General features: G+C 37.8%; 1 protein-coding gene across 3 annotated transcripts in view; it reads left to right on the top strand.

The window, feature by feature from the left end:
- The window catches only part of PDE11A (phosphodiesterase 11A), a 324,817-nt gene that overhangs the window by 114,596 nt on the left and 192,326 nt on the right, over positions 1 to 17,895 (top strand). For all 3 annotated transcript variants that reach the window (XM_019739325.2, XM_019739326.2, XM_074338486.1), the window contains exon 4: positions 3,860 to 4,000. In XM_019739325.2, coding sequence (XP_019594884.2) covers positions 3,860 to 4,000 — 141 coding nt within the window. The remainder of the gene's footprint in view (positions 1 to 3,859; positions 4,001 to 17,895) is intronic.

Raw genomic sequence — 17,895 nt, 5'->3', positions numbered from 1 at the left:
GCTGGGGCAGAAGAAAGCTTAGTCTGTGTGTCTAGAAAACAGAGAGGAAAGACCTCAAATAGCCAAAACAATACTGAGAAAGAAGAACAGAGCTGGAGGCATCACACATCCTGATTTTAAAGTATACTATGAAGTTATAGTAATCAAAACATTATGGTACTGGCATCAAAAACAGATGCGCAAACTAATAGAATAGACTCTACAGCCCAGAAATAAACCCAGGCATATACACTCAACATATATTTGACAAGGGAGCCAAGAATACTCAATGAGGAAAAGATAATTTTTCAGTAAACAGTATTGGGAAAACTGGATATTTACATGCAAAAGAATGAAATTGGAACCCTATCTTACACCACTCACAAAAATAAACTTGAAATGGATTAAAGACTTAAATGTAAGACCTTAAACTTTAAAACTCCTAGAAGAAAACAGGGAAAAGTTCCAGTGATTTTTTTGGATCTGACACAAAAGCACAAGCAACAAAAGCAAAAATAAACAAGTGAGACTACATCAAACTAAAAAGCTTCTGCACAGCAAAAGAAACAATCAACAAAATGAAGAAGCAATCAACAGAATGGGAGAAAATACTTGCAAACTATATATATCAAATAAGGGGTTAATAGCCAAATATATAAGGAACCCATACATTTTAATAGCAAAAAAACAAACAATCCAATTTAAAAATGGGCAGAGGATATGAATAGACATTTTTTTCCCAAAGAAGACATACAAACAACCAACAGGTACATGAAAAGACGCTCAGCATCACTAATCATCAGGGAAATGCAAATCAAAACTACAATGAGATTATTACCTCACACCCGTTAGAATGGCTTTTATACCAAACAAACAAACAAACAAACAAACAAATGAAAAAAAACAGGAGGTAACAAATGTTGGCAAGGATGGGGAGAAAAGGAAACCCTTGTGCACCCTTGGTGAGAATATAAATTGGTGCAGCCGCTATGGAAAACAGTACAGAGGTTCCTCACAAAACTAAAAATAGAACGTCCATATAATTCAACAACCCAACTTATGGATAGCTATCCAAAGGAAATGAAATCACTAGCTTGAGGAGGTGTCTGTAGCCCCATGTTCTTTGCAGCATTATCCACAATAGCCAAGTCATGGAAACAACCTAAGTGTCCATTGATGCATGAGTACATAAAGAAAATTTGGTATGTATACACAACAAAATATTATTCAATCATAAAAAAGAAGGAAATCCTGCCATTTGTGATAACATGTTTGGACTTTGAGAGTGCAGGGCCAAGTGAAATAAGTCAGACAGAGAAAGATAAATACTATCTGATCTCACTTACATGTTGGATCTATGAAAAGCAGAACTCATAGAAACAAAGAGTAAAATGGTGGTTGCCAGGGGCAGGGGTGTGAGGCAAATGGAGAGAATCTGGTCAAAGTGTGCAAACTTTCATTATAAGATGAATAAGTTCTGGGGATCTAATATTCAATGTGGTGACTACAATACTGTATTGTAGACTTGAAAGTTGCTAAGAGAGTAAATCTTCATGTTCTCACTACAAAAAAATATTATAATAATGTGAGGTGATGGATAGTGTTAACAAACTTATTGTAGTAACCATTTCACAATATACGTACATGTGTATCAGCCATCACGTTGTATGGCTTAAACTTACACCAAGTTATATGTCCATTGTATCTTAATGAAGCTGGAAAACAAAAAAAGAAAGAATGTGACTGAGACTAGGGTAGTGAGAAGTGAGAGATTTCCCCCAAATTACAAGGCTTACTGATACAGAAATGAGTGAAAATAACTTTGGCTTGTACCACTAGCAAGTAAACAGTGAAATAGAGTAATCAAAAGTTTGGGGAAGATGTTAGGACTCGAGGTTAATATTTAGGAACCATCAGCATATAGTTGTTTCTTAAAACCAGGGTATCTGGTGGGTTAATGTGGGGGAGAATGTGAGGATAAGAGAAGAGAAGAGGTCCAAGAATGAGGCCAGGAGCAAAAGTTCACTAAAAGAAGGAATCAGGGAGTGTCTGACTGTCGGAAAGGCTTCCAGTGTCTGTTGAATTGCGTATCATCCTACGTTTTCTTCTCTGTTTCTCCTATTCTAAAGGTAGTCTTTGTGTTATTTGTGAAACTTTTATCACTTGTTAGTAAAAGCAGCAATTTTTAATTAGAAACAATAAAATTACTATAATATGATTTGTAAGTGCAAGACTCGAGGTAGAATGAGTGTTTCCTCTGAGATAAATGTTCTTGTACGTGGGTCCCAGAGGCCCAATCCATACAGTCACAACAAATTGAAAAGTTAAATAATTGTTCAGTTAATACGATCTATCTGAAGAAATAGTCTGGATGATTAAGGAAATAATGTTTCCCCCTTAATAACAGGGAATTTTGTTGGTAATTATTCAGCTAATTGCCTCATCTTTAATGTTACATTGGAACATGAAATCATTGCACATTGAACACTTACGGTGATTTGCTGTCCAAATGCCAAACAGTCAGGATACACTTAAAACTTTCTTCGCCTCCTGGTGTTTCTCTGCTTTGGGATCCCGAGCAATCCTTAGCCATGTTCACAGGCTCCTTAGAGAAAACACTACCCAGGATATTTGGTCCTTTTTCAGATTCCCAGTGAACTAGACTGATTTTATGGCTCCCTTAACTCATTCAAATGGTTTTCTATCTGAGTAGAAGCAGAGAAGAACTTTTCACATGTTTCAAATGGTTTCAGGACAAATCAAATTCGTTACCAAATTTGAAAATTAGTCATGTCCCTGGGATGATGATCAACACCATCTACCTGAATAGATGTGAATTTACATGAAAACCTATGAAATCCTTTTGTGAGAGGTCAGGCTCGAGAGTGCACATCCTATTAAATTCTATTGACTAAAGCACCCTCTGTCCAGTTCACTGGCTGTGTAATTTTCTGATTGCTCTTTGATAGCAGCATAGTATCTACCACCTGTGCATAGCCCAGAGATTCTTAAATCTCTGTAAACGTCCGTCCATGTAATGAAAAATTCCAAATAAATATTGATATTGTTTCAATGCAAAAATTGCATGCTAATTTAGCTGGATAAAATAACAGGTTATTACAATTTGATTTTTAAATGAGCACACCGTTTTTAAGTCAGAATTTCATTTTTTTTCTTTTCCTTCTGCTGTATTAACAGAAAACCATTAACAGAAATGGCATTTTCTTTCCTGAGATATATAACGGTATTTGCATATTCTCCTGGACAGATTGAGATGAAACAGTACTTCTTGTGCAGAAGGATTAATGGGGGTTTTATGTATTTTGAAGGCTCTGAAACTTAATTAGCATTCACCACTGTAACTCTTTCAGAGTTCTGTGAGATGTGTATTAGTGAAAATAAGTCTCGAGTGTGACCACAAAGCTATTTCTTCCCGATGGTAAAGAAGTGCTTGTAATTTTCTGAAATAAATGTGCTTTGGAGAGAATCAGGTATTAGTTAGTTATAAAATGTTGGGTTTATACCTAGTCACATTGCAGAAAAAACTACTCTGACTGAGGAAGCCTAGCCTATAATTAATGGCTATATAAATCATGTAGTCATTAGCTATATGGGACATAGTCATAGAGTTATATGTGGAAATTATATGGGATTATATGGACTGGCACTATTCTTGAGTTGTATTTGGCAGTTTAAGACTGTGTTATAAAACAGAATGATGGAAATATGCCAAAATAATCAGTAGTGCTTTAAAAATTAGCCATAGAAAAGTATTTACATTTTATTATAGTGAAAACTAAATGGAATTTTGAGAGAAAAACACCCAACATTTTTATTCAGTACTATATCCACCTAAATACACCCATTTTATCTTTCCTAGGCTTTGCTAGAGGTAGTTAATGACCTCTTTGAAGAACAGACAGACCTGGAGAAAATTGTCAGGAAAATAATGCACCGAGCCCAAACTCTGCTGAAGTGTGAGCGCTGTTCTGTTTTACTCCTCGAGGACATTGACTCACCAGTAAGTCATCTTTTATCTGTCATGTAGCGTTGAAGACTGAGCTAATGGAATCAAGTTTAGTTTATTTGTAATTAAACGTGTGGAATTGTGACTTGAACCACTCTCTTCATGCCTCTTCTAACCATGGGGTGACTTTTTATACAACTTAAGATTTTATTTCCCTTACATGTCTTGTTTTGCTCTCACCTTAGAAACATAGACTCTTACGCCGATGAAGACCTTAGATATCTATCCCAGTCCCGCGTATTTACAGATGAGGGAGCTAAGGGATTAAATGGTTAGCCCAATCTCACACAACTGGAAGGAGACAAGCTCAGGTGCCAGTCTCCCATCATATTCACCCAGCGAGTGGAAGGCCCCCAGTATTTATGGGTGTGGACTGCAGTCCAAATCATGCTCCACAGCCCTCTTATGGGGAGAAGGAAGCAGACTAAGACTGGAGAAGCAATGCCTATTGTTCTTGGATCCGTGGAAGTTTGTTATAGAGCTGAGTGCAATGTCCAGCCTCAGCTGTGCTGGGCTGTGCAGTCTCCAGGTTCTTTTACTGCTGCTTTGGCCCTGCCGACACTTGCACGGGGCACCCCAGTCAGGTGGAGGAGTCTCATTTCTTCTTCACTGCAGGGATCCCTGTTACTCCAAAGGCAAGCATCAGACTAGTTGAAGGCCTCAGGCCTGCTGCATCAGGCTTTCAGGTTCTGTTAAGTAAGTCCTTTGGCTCTTGGCGGGAAATCTTCTGGGTAAATACACAATATTGAAAATAATGATCACCATCCATCTATCTTCCTGAAAGTTTAATGTCTAAACCCTCAGTGGCAATTTAATATCTTTGCTGTGAACTCTCTTCAAAGACCAGGAATTGTCTAGCAATTAAGTGATGTTTTAATACCTCAGAGAATGATATTTTACTGCAGTTTACTTAGATAAAGGTTATTGTCTTTGCTTTTCAGTTTGTGTTCCTCAGAGAATGAGAACCTTAGGATAAATTTTCGAGATTTAATAAGTATTGTAAAACTTACAACATTAAGTTTTTAAAAAATCTATATATGTCTAAAATGTTTAGGAGTGTTTGCCCGTGTTTTAGCAGAGCTTGAGGGTATTTCTATTTCAGCAGGGGTGGTTTAAACCAACAGCCTTGCAGTTATCCTGTAATTGTATAAAACTCGGTGAAACCTGGGAGAACACACACACACACACTCACACACGTACACACACTCACACAGGCACACACACACCCTATACGTATGGAGTGCTTCCGGATGTTTTGTGAAGCACTTGAGTTCATTTACTCCTCACTGCATCCTTATGGACTAGGTTTTATTATTATCATCCTCATTTTATAGATGAGGAAATAAGGCTTAGGGTGGTGAGTGACTTGCTAGGGTCTCACCCACCACTGGACTCTAAAGGCCCTGAAAGGAATGGGAAAGTTGTTGGGGTGCTTGTTGGTGCCTGGCAGGCTGTGAGCTCTCACTAAGCAAAAGCAGGAAGGGGTAGCTGTTGGGGCTTCAGCTGCCAGGATTCCCCGAGTCACTCCCGGGTCCCTGAGAAGGCAAGTGGCTGAGGGGCCAGGTAAAATCTGGACAAGGTCAAACTCATTGTTTTCTAGTTCAGTTGGAGATGGACATGAAAGTAATTTAAATCGGCTTACAGTGGTCATTCTTGCCAGTCTGCAAACATAGACTAGTTATTATATGAGGGTCTTGCTCTTTGGCAAATCAAATGAACAAATACAGGTGACAGAAGTTGATGTGGGAGGTGAGGGCACAGTTGGAGGCAATAATAGTGACAGTAATAACTTCATGGTATAAAGTCTGGAGAGGGGTCAAAAAACACTAGATTAGATGGTACAAGCAACTGCAGTGTTGCTGTGTTACTGAAAGTTAAAAAGACCTTTTTACTCTCACAGGTGAACATTCCAAGACTGCAGTGGTAGGGTCAGAGCAGAAAATTCTGGGCTACTCCCAGTCATTTCTTCTTTTTGTCTATCCATTCCCCCTCAATGTGAGGATGAACTCCTATAATCCAGAGGGGCAGGGTCTGTGGGTAAAAGTGAACTGTGTGCAAAAAGAGGAGACTAATGAGCTCAGTACTGTTTCAGAAGCTATGAAGATTTCTGTCACGTCTGCTGCTGCCTGGGGAGGTGGTGGGAGAGTTGAGGGTGGGTATGGGATGTATATGTGTGGCATCACCATGCAGAAAACCCATCCGTGTTATGATTTCCTTTATCACACTTCTCAACAAAGGTTTTTCAAAACTTCACATTTAAAGGGGCAGCTATTCTGTGTACTACCATAGTCATCAGGGAGAAATTATAGAAAGAAAACCAGACACAGTCACTCCATGTACAGAAGGAGAAGCCAGACTGAACAGGGCCCCAGATGCCAAAATCTGGCGCTAGAACAGTGGTTTCAACAAACAGAAAATCCTGCAGAGACAAAGTTCTCTGGCTGGAACCTCCCCTTCCCCATGTCAGAATGATGCATGGATGGACCGGTATTAAAAACCGTTGTGATCTAGATTTAATGAGGGGTTTGAATGATTATCAGAGAAGGGTTTGAATGATTATCAAGCAACACCTGTAAACACTCTTTATTTTATTTTATGGACAAAACAAACCCAGATAGACTCCTATTCAAAGGTGAGAAAACAAAGGCAGAACTTGACAATATGATTTTTAATTTCTAAAAGTTCATATGGAAAAATAAACATGTATGAGTAGCCAGAAAATTTGTTGAAAAGGCAATAGAAATGAAGGTTTTGCCTGTGTAGCTGTTCCAATGTACTATAAATGAAGGTTACTTCCTCATAAATAAACAGCTGAACGGAACAAAATGCAAAAGACTCCAATCCATGTGAGAATTGTGAATAAAGATTGCTCTCTTCCTTGCAGAGTTTAGAAAATTGTTTCTAAAAACAAAAGTGTGTTGGAGGACTAGAGAGTTTCAGACTTAGAATGACCAAATTTATTTTATTGCAAGTATTTCAACAAGAAAGATGCTTTTTACCGTTATAAAGGGACACATATAAATCTCACCATCACCGACAAATCCAGAATTCTACTTTACCTTTCCATTATTACTTCTGCCCTTTTCTTCTTTATTATTATCAGCAGAACTACAACTAGCAGGATACTTCTAGACATTCCTGATCACCTTTGACGCCCCTGGTACAATTATCCTGGCTCCCTTTGTCCCCCAAGTGCGACAGGGACAACAGTGGATTGCATTTCAGAAAAGCAACATCATGCTTGGAGAATCTATTTCTTTACATTGAGTGGTATCAAGCTTGCTGTGTGGGGAGAGATGTTACCTCATCTCTCAAGTCTGCTCACTTCAAACACAGTCCTGAGAAAGGAACCAGATAGAGACAGATCAGGGCTTTGCAGTCTTGGTTGGCATACACAGGAAGACTCTCCACTCAGAGCTCATGTGGTTGCCTCTCCCAATAGATATCTTGGTTGCATGGAATATTTTAATTTTAATGTGTCAAATTTATCAGTCTTCCTTTTTGTTTTGTGCTTTATGGGTCTTGTTTTAAAAAAAAACCAAAACTTTATCTATCTCCATGTTTGAATGACTTCCTGTTATATTTTCTTTAACCCATCTGGCATTTATGGTCTCACATATCCATCTAGAATTTATTTTTTGTGTATAGTGTAAAGCTGTTTATATATAACCAATGGTCTCAGAACTGTTTCCCCCTACACACTTTGTAATGCCACTTCTATGTTATATCAAGTTTCCTTATACACGTCGGTCTGTTTCTGAGCTCAAGATTTTGTCCCACTGTTCTATTTGTCTGTTTCACACCATCTTATTTTCTATAATTTTATAATATTCTTTGGTTTCTGACAGGGCAAGCCCTCAATGTTCTTCTCCTCTAAAACCGGCTTGCCTATTTTTGTCCTGTTGCTCTTCCATACAGATTTTAAGAGCAGCTTACCAAATTCCATGAAGAAAACTATAGAGTTTGATTGAAATTGCTTTAATTTATATATTAATTTAGGGGATTACTGCAAGTAATAGGATATACAAGGGAAAGTGGCTTAAACAGTAAGATTTGTACCTTGTATAACAAGTCTGCGGGAGGCAATTCTGGGGATTGTGCAGCAGCCAGATGATATAATCAAGAACCCAAGTTCTGTCCCTTTCCCTATGTTTGTCTCAGTGGTCACCAGCTTGCTTTTACCTCATGATCCAGGAGGCTGACCCAGCTCCAGGCAGCATGTCATCATATAATTATGTACCAGGAGAAGAAGAAAGGAAAGCTTCTTTTCACACATCTTTCTTTTTCTCAGGGAGGAAAGTATTTTCCAAAAGGGACATTTCCCATTGACTTTCCATGGCCCATTAGTCAAGAACAAGATGATGTTGTTCAAATCATTTATATTCTTCATATTTTTCTGTTCTTCATCTATCATTCTCTAATAGAGGTGTGTTCATATCTTTGGCTTAACTGAGACTTATCGATACTTTCTTCTCCAATTCTGTAGGGTGTTTATTTAGTTATCTATATTGATATTGTTTATGTGTTTTTGAATTTGGGACTGCACCTCATTTTAATGGAAAGTGTTTTTGTTCATTTGTTTGTGCCATTGTTTTCTTTTATTCTCTCGTATTCTCCCCTCCCTGTCTAATAGTTTGCAGTTTCTTGGCCCCTACTCAAGAACCAGGTCCTATACTGGTGGCTTGAGTCTCCTGCTGTGTGATAATATTACACTAAGCAAGAGGCAGCTTGGTTCAGTTTCTGGAGGTGAAGCCAAGTCATTTGTTTCAAAGGAACGCTTTTAGTTCCCAGATCCTAGCAGCAGCTGAAATTCCAGCTCTCGCTATCTGCCTGTTTCTGGACTTGGGGCACAGCGGGTGTCTGTCTCCAGGCTTGTGCCTTAGAGACCTTTCTTTCCCTTTCTCTCTCTTTCCCTTCCCTCCCCTCCCTTTCTCTTTTCTCTTCCTTTTCACCTCTAGATGTCTTTTTGGTTTTCTCTTTCTATATTTTACCAATCTTTGCTCTGTATTTGGAAGAAAACAGATGTGTCAAAGTATGAACTTATAGTACCATCTCTTCTGGTATCCCATACACTACTTTTTACAATCAGGAAAAAAAAAAAAGTATTATTTCAGGGGGAAAAATATGCTCAAACTTTTCTTCCTCTAAAAATAACTTTTGCTCTTCTCTATTTTATTAGAATCATTCCTGGAAACAAAAATGTGTCATTATTTTGTTGTGATTTGAATATTTTAAAAAGCAGGCTATTGCAGATGTATATTTTATGGCCTCTCTACCTTTGAGGGGGAAAGGGAGAAAATAATTTAAATATAGTTGAGAAAGTTTGATTCCTCAAGCTCTTAACTCAGTGTACAGGGACTACATTCATAGTTTTTAAACTGGGCAGTCAGGTGTGAACCAACCAGTTTACTCAGTAGATGACAAAAATAGAAGTGAGACATGCCTTTCTAGCCCTCTCTTCTGCCAAAATTAATATTTCACCCTCTTTTGCTTCTCTTCAGTGTTTCAGTCAATCAATTTCATGTGATTTTTGTCAATGGAATTTTCCACTAGACTGAAAAAAATAAAAAGATTGTTCCATAGCTAGCTGCTTGTCAACATTGGGAAATATTGAGTCCTTTGAACTGAACATTCACTGCTTAATGCTATTGCATTTCATGAACCTGTCTAAGCAATTTCTATTACTTCTCTTCTTTTCTAGCTCATGTATTTACTATTATCTCTATTTTTTTCTATGCTTAATCAAGGAAAGCAAATGTAGTCATTTTAATCTCATGCCCTAAGGACTGTCTCAGCACCAGGGTTTCCAAGTGTTCTCTTTTCATGGATCATCTTGGTGGCTGGCAGCTATTTTGTTGTCCCGAAATCCATGAAGTACTTTAGAGCTGAGTTTATACATGTGAGGCTAGTTCCCAGAGTTCATTTGCTAAATACAAGAAACAAAATTACACTTATTTTCGTATATGTTCCTTAACTTCTTGGTTCTTAGGAAATACACGTACAATTAAGCCATTGAACTAGATGATCTTCCTAAATCCCATGCTCAACAGGAAGAGCTGGGGGTAATCATCATCTGATTATTCTGGAACAGCCCGTAGTTCAATCCCCTCCATCCTAAATGGATGTTAAAAATTGTTTCAGTCTTTCTTTTCTATTTCCCTTTCTTTCCAGTTCCCCACCTTTCTTTCTTTAATTTTCCTTCTCCCTGTAAGGAAGCTAATTTAAACTCTGATTTTTGTTCCAAGTGTTTTTTTCTAGAGTGCAAAATGGAAGAGCTCTAAAAAAAATGGTGATTATTTGATGAGTGTAGACATATCATTAATAATTAACATATAATGTTACATATCCGTATATATTAATTCACTCTTAATAATTATATGGCGATATATATTAACTCAACTCATATCATTAATCATTTTAACATAGATGATTAATGATGTGCATTGAATGCATTTATGTATATTAAATATATGTATATTGTTTATATGTATTTATGTATCTTTTATATATGTATATAAACGATGTGAGTTGAGAACAATAAATTTATATATACATATATTTGACATATATAAATGATATACAGTATATAAGTATATATATATATATAGTGCATATATATAAAATCTCCAACTACTGAACTTCAATCTCCACTGCCCATCTCTACCACATCCTGCCCCAAATCTTCACCACTTCTGAATTTCCTGTTTCAATCAATAGAATCATCATCATGTAGTAACTCCAGCTAAAAACCAAAGAGTAGCTTCTAAGTCTTTCTTTCCTATCTACACTCAGTTGTGTCTAAGTTCTGTGCTTCTAAGTTGAAACACAGCTCTTGGCCTTTCTTCCTACCCCTTCTACCACTGTCTCTACTCTGCCCTTTACTAATCTCTCACCTGGAGATTTTCTTCCTAAGTCCTTTCTTTACTCACAAACAGAACACTCTTCCTTTCCATCAGCTCTTATTAGTATTTATAGTTTTCTTTCTAAAATATCCATCTTTCTCTCCCAGGCCTCAAAACAGTTGTTAACTGCCTGTTGCCTACACAATAAAGTTCAAACTGCCCAACATTCAAGGCCCATCACTTCTGCTCCCAATTTAGCTTTTGGCTCTCCTCTCTGGTCCTCAGCTTAGCTCTGTCCCTTTCTTCCTCCTCTACCCCACCTCCCCACGGTTAGCTTATGCATGTATTTGCTCCTGCATCTTTGCACATGTAGTTCATGTGAAAGACAAAATGCACCAGAAAATTGAGACAATTTCATCCAGGCTATTGCAATAGGGAGGACATTCATTAATACGGAACATCTCTATGGGTTGAATCTAAACAACAAAATAAGAGAACAAATAAAACAGAAACAGACTCATAAATACAGAGAACAATTTGTTGGTTGCCAGATGGGAGGAGGGTTGGGGGCTGGGTGAAAAAGGTGAAGGGATTAAGAAGTACAAATTGGCAGTTGCAAAATAGTCACGGGGATGTAAAGTACAGTGTAGGGAATGTAGTCAATAATATTGTAATAACTGTATAGTGCCAGGTGGGTCCTAGCCTAATCTGGGAGATCACTTCATAAATTGTGTAAATGTCTAACCACTGTGTCGTACACCGGAAACTAATATAAAGTAATATTGAATGTCAACTATAATTGAAAAAATAAATAAATAAGGAACATCTCAAAGAAAAGGAAAGGTGCCTGGGGTTTTACAGAAGCATGTAGACAAGGGAGTTATCTGCCACATTTGTGAATCTTAGGGGAGCCATGAAGAAAGATGGAGACAGGTCTTATTTTGAAATATGCAAGGGCAGGGTGGTCCTTTGAGGTTAGCCAATTTGGAAGACGAAACAGTAAGTGATGTCTTTATCATGACTGTTTTTGGGGGAACACAGGACTCAGGTGAAGTGCAACACTGTCAACTCTGCACTGACAAGTTTGCAACACTAACTACCCACATCTATTGTCAGTCTTTTTCCTTTTAGCTCAGTGCCCATGAAGGCTGATCTCTACGTACTGTGTCACTTGGGCTTTCTTGTCCTCTGGCGTCCAGTTGGGTTTTACAAACAGAGGGATCAGCAGCAGAAAATTCAAGGGCAGGAGGAGAGAGAGGTTGGGGTAATTATTCCCCTTGTTCTTTCTCTGCCGTTGCAGAGGTGGCTGGATTCTTCCAAGGCCCCTCTCCACAGCTCCTTCAGGTCACCGATTACATTATTCCCTCCCTCCTTCCCTGCCTCCTCTTCTCCCTCACCCTCACCTGTGTTCCCTTAGACCTAGGGCTGCTTTCCAGACTTGCTAGTCCTTGGGGGCCTCATCACTCCTTATTAGCTTCATTTTAATCGTGTCTATACTTCTGTAATTAGTTCTTTTATTGAATTAGGTGCAGTTAAGCTCTTCCGAGTGTTCTGTTTTCTGATTTAATCTCTCAGTCTGGAAATCGTTCCTCACTTCTTGGCCAAGAACACTCCTGCTCACCCTTTAGGACATAGTTCACATGAACCTTCCTTCAACACGCTCCTCTGTGAGCTTGTAGCATTTTAAATATGTACTGTGCTAAAATTATACATCTGTGAACTGTTTCTCCCTCTGTACTATGTTGTGAGTTCCTCAAGGACAGGACTTGATTTATGCTCCTTGGTATTTCCAGAGCCTACCACGTACCTACCTTACACACTAAGTATTTGATAAATGTTGATGGAGTGAATAAAAAATTAGAGTGAATTACTCATCAGCATAAATATGAAATTTATCAAGAAAGAGGGTAGTGGATGATCATTTAATTTATCCTTTTGTTCTACAGAGTAGTCTTCTTATGGAAAAAATGGCGATTAAAATAAACTCTCATGAAAAAAAAGGATGATTACTCAATAGATAATTTCTGTTTTCTTTTTGGTGGCAGAAAAATCTATTTGAGCATAGTTTTTGTTTTCTAAGTTGTTTTCAAACTCAAAAAAAAAAAAAAAAAAAAGAAAAGAAGGAAAGAAAAAGAGAGATAAACCAGACCAACCAGTGCTTGATAAATATCCAAATCAAAAAGACTTCTGTCCATGGAGCTTTTCCAAAGTACAGGCAGAGACACTTGGGGGTATTTTGTTTACTTCACTGTGGCATGTGTACTGCCTTCCCCAGGGTGCAATAACCAGGGTTGATCAACAGCCAGAGATGCTCAGAACCATTTGTTCAGTTTCATTGACCTATAAACCACTTCTGATATTTCTTTTGTTGAGATTCTCTTTTTGCTTAGTGTATGTATTTATTTATTTACTCTATTGTTCATTCAGTACATCTATAATAAAATCAGAATTAGATTTAGAGAACAAATTTTTGAAAATTAACTAAACTAAGAACCATCCAGTTCTTACAAGTCAAGAATAAAGCATGAATTTTATTCTTTATTTATGCTTTGTCTGTTTTTATTAGTCGTAATCTCCACAGTGACACTATATAGCCCATTAAATTATATCAAAATAGTTGAACTGGTTTTGCTGTTTTGTTTTTTAACCTAGGTGTCTGACTATAAATAATTTTCTACCTGCATTATATTTTCAATAATTTCCTTTAAAAAGTATAAATTGTTTGAGGCATGCCTTCCTCGAGGTTTGCTTTTCAAACAAAGACACTTTTGAGAGTGAAAGGGGGCACTTTTAATCATTGTCCCAGGACAATAGGCTTAATTAAAGTGGGATGGTCCCATGCCAACTGGGACATATACAGGTCCTCAACTATAGCCTTCACCACTTGCCTTTATGCCTAACATTTCTGTCATCATGGTATTGTTTCAGATGAGAGACTCTGACTCCAGGAATCCCCTTTCTGCATTATAGATACATTACTTGGGAATATTAATGCATTAATCTATCTTCAGCCATTAACAGTTTAGCAGAAAATGAGTAGTTGACCTGGCCCAGAGATAGCGGTAGGCCAGGAGTCAGCAAACTCTTTCTCTAAAGGGCCAGCTAATAAACATTTTAGGCTTTGTGGCCTATATGGTCTCTGTTGTAACTACTCAACTCTATTGTTATAGCAGAAAGAGGCAATAGACAATGTTTAAATTAACGAGTTGGTCTGTTAAAATAAACTTTATTTATTAAAAACAGATGGTGGGGGGTGGCCGATTAGCTCAGTTAGTTAGAGCGTGGTGCTGGCAGCTCCAAGTTTGCCAGTTTGATCCCCACATGGGCCACTGTGAGCTGCGGCCTCCTTAAAGCCAGACCTGGCTCACAGACTGTCCTTTGCCCTCCCCTGTTCTAAAGGAATGGGAGGCAGACAGATCAATCGGTATCTCTAGAATGGTATTACTTTTCTGCAGGTCATCTTGCTGTTCTCAGCATAGACCAAGACCCATGTATATGTTGCCTTCATGCCCCAATGTTCTGGTGAATTTGAGTATTGATTTGATTGTGAGCCTACTCTCAGATTGCCCTAAATTCAGAGAATCTGTAAGAGGTTTCCACCAGCACCCTGGCTTCCTGGGTATATGGTTTAGACTAGGATTTCTGTAACAATCTTCGATCCATTTGAGAATGGATTTGAAGCCCCTCATAGTCAGATGGCTTGGAACCATACTAAATTCATACACATTATGGAACCAAGGCTGATATTTTGCCACTTCCTGATCTTATCTGGCTTACAGTCAATAGTAAGTTTGTCCTTACAGTCTCATTGCTCTGCTTATATTTTACCACTCTCTGGATGGAACTCAAGCCTGCTTCTCTTTTATTCCTATACTGTTTGCTCTCAGCTGTAGGCCCTTAAATGTTGTATTTCTCTTACCCACCATTCCAAATCCCCTTTCCATACGTCTGAAAAATAGTCTTTTTCACAACTTAATGCCCCTTAATAGCTTTGTTAAACTGTAATTAGTTTTACATAAGAGACTTTATATTATTCATGTGTAAAAGTATTTTTATACACATTTATACATTTTTTCCAGTAAGTATTTCATTTCCTCTTTGTTTATACTTTTACTCAATTAGTTACCAAAAGAATTTAAGGCACACTTCAGCAAAAAATACAAGAATTTATAATGAACAAATATTTTCTGAATGCTTTTTATGACCCAGCCACATAACAGAATGAAAGGCAAAATTTCAAATAAAAAGGGAAAAAGAGAAAGTACATGTTGTAAGCAAAAGCAAACCAAATCAACAAACTCAAAACAAATCATGCTACAAAAATATAAAACTTTGAACATAAAGTTTTGCTCTGATTTTTCCAAAAACCACAGTAGAATAAAAAATTTAATAATTATAATTCCTTTGGTTTAGTAAACAGAATCAAATCAACTGACCAAGAAACTTTCCTGACCCTTACATTTAAAATTTTCCCCTTTAAAATTTTCATTATTTAAAGTCTAGAGACCTTATTTACTATTTCTTTGGTATTTGTCTATACTATCTAGTACTTGATACCCACTGGAAAATCAATATTTAACCATAGACCAGTCAACATTAGTATTAGCCTCAGTTTTCTTTTAAAGACACAGAAATCTAAGAATTACTACCCAAGGTGCAAAGTTAGGGAACATAGTCTGTAATACTGCCCTCGCTCCTCCACCAATTACAAATTTGGGGGTTCCCAAGACCACCCTCAACATCAATAATTGGCTACAAGGGCTCTCAGAATTCACTGAAAGCTGTTATACTCATGGTTACGGTTTATTATAGAAAAGGATTCAGATTAAAATCAGCCAAGGTTGAGATGCAGGGCAGACCCTGGAAGGGTTCCAAAGGTGGAGCTTCCAGTTGTCCTCGCTCCATGGGGTCATGGATAACATTAATTTTCCCCAGCAATAAAGGGTGACAATGTGCACGAAGTGTTTCCAAACAGGAAGGAGCACCACAACCTGGTTGGCCACCCACATAGTTGACCTTATTTCCATCTCCTCCAGAGGTTAACTGATACCATGTGACCCAAAGCCCCGACCCTAAATCACACTGTTGGGGTGGCTCCAAGCCCCCGCTCTAAATTACATTTTTAATATCTGGCTGACCCAAGGCACCTGGGTAAACAAAGACACTTTCATCAAGGCTGGACACTCCAAGAGCTTAGAGGTTACCTCTTAGAAGCCAAGGGCGAAGGCCAAGACCTCTCTTTGGGTAAAGTTAGTTCTTTATTACACACAAGGTCGACACCATGGTTCATGAATCAATCCAGTGTCTGACTTTGATCAGAACACCATGAGCTGTTTTACTGGGGGACACAGCGAGTACAGCGAGTAAAAGTTCTAGCAGTTTAAAAAAAAGTGTTTCTTCCTTTTGGTAGTTTTTAAAGTGCTTTTATATTTCAAGAGTTCAAACATTCTGACATTTCATCAAGAAGTACTTGTTTATCTATCCATTTTTTTTATGATTCTAGAGCTGTAAGCTTTATGGCTTTAAACTTCCAGGATTCTCTGGTCCACTTCCTTTCTTCTTGAAAGCCACAATCCCTCAGCAACTTTAAAAAAAAATTACATATTTTTAAAAGATATTTATTCTCTTTTCATCTCTGGACATGTCCGACGTTTGTTTTCTTAAGGTGTGAAAAAGCAGTTCATGTATTATTCCAGGGAGCATTACTTTTGAGAAGCCAGGACAAATTAAGCTCCCTGTTATAAGCTCCATGCATGCAGGTTGCTGTTGTTCTTTTTCTTTTACTTTCACATATGTAGCCCCAGTGCCTATTGCACTATTTGACACATATAGACACTCGGTACATATTTGTTGTGTCAAAATACAGTTTTCCAAAAGTTAAAACCCTAACCGTTGCACAAATCTAAAACTAGCATATATCATAGATTTATTTAACTCATTAAAGAGAGAAGCCAGCCAGGCGGTAAAGTTAGCCCTAAAACAGGCACTGAAAAAAATGCTGGCAAAAGATTGCTGGGTTAGATTTTTAAAATGGTTATTATCATCCAGGACAACAAAAGTATCTTTTCTACTAAACAGAAATCATTTGCATTTATACTTAGATAAAAATCCATTTGCATTGTTATAGGACAGAAATCATTTGTGTAATGGAATTTGTGTAATGTCAGGCTCCAAGAACAGCCTCTTGTGGCCTCAGTGGCTCCAAGTGCAGGCAATCACCCTGCTTGTTTTGAACTTTTACCTAATTATTACCCGTTTCTGGGTACCCACCCCCAAACATGTGTGTTCAAGTGCTAAGCCTCATGATGACTTCCTTATTTTACCCCTTCTTTTTTTTCCCTTTAATCCAGTTACATTCAAATCACCCCACGATAATGCTCCCTGAGTACCACAAGCTACCATTCCCATCACCCTCAAAGAAGGCACTAACCTATGGGTCCTTGCTTTGCTCTTTTCCTGCCTGCAATGACCAAACTTTGGGCTGTGGGTGATTGTGTGCCTCTCTGGGCATGCCATGCTCCCTCTCTAGGACCTGTGAGTGTAATAAATCTTTTAATTCCACATGCCTTTTTGAGTGTAATTCCTGTGGCCATGTTAGAGGGATCCTTAAAGACCTCACAAAGGGAACGTACACCCCCTCCCCCCATTTACAACCCAATATTCCCTGCTATCGCTTTTTCAGAAATTAACATCTATACTTTCAGAGTTGTAAAGTATTCAAATAAATAGTACAAAGTAAGCCAAATGAAGTATTCTCAGTAATATGGGAGAGTCTAATCTCATCTATCAGGTCAGGAAATTATAACATTTATCCTTGATTTCTAAATGCAGAAACAATAATAGCTTGTTTAGTTTTATATCATGTCAAGTGTTTTGCTTCAAGTTACTTTTAGCCTATGTTTATTAAAATTCAGGCATATAGTAGGTACTCAATAAATATTTGTAGAACTAATAAGTAATGGCAGAGTTTATCTAACTATTCTGGCTTTGAAGGAGTTATGTCCAAATAATTTTCTGTTGCAATACCACTTGCTCATGCTTCTGAAA

This window comes from Rhinolophus sinicus, linkage group LG01 (genome assembly GCF_036562045.2).
Source record: "Rhinolophus sinicus isolate RSC01 linkage group LG01, ASM3656204v1, whole genome shotgun sequence".
NCBI classification, from domain to species: domain Eukaryota; kingdom Metazoa; phylum Chordata; class Mammalia; order Chiroptera; family Rhinolophidae; genus Rhinolophus; species Rhinolophus sinicus.
This window is presented reverse-complemented; position numbering and strand designations above follow the sequence as displayed.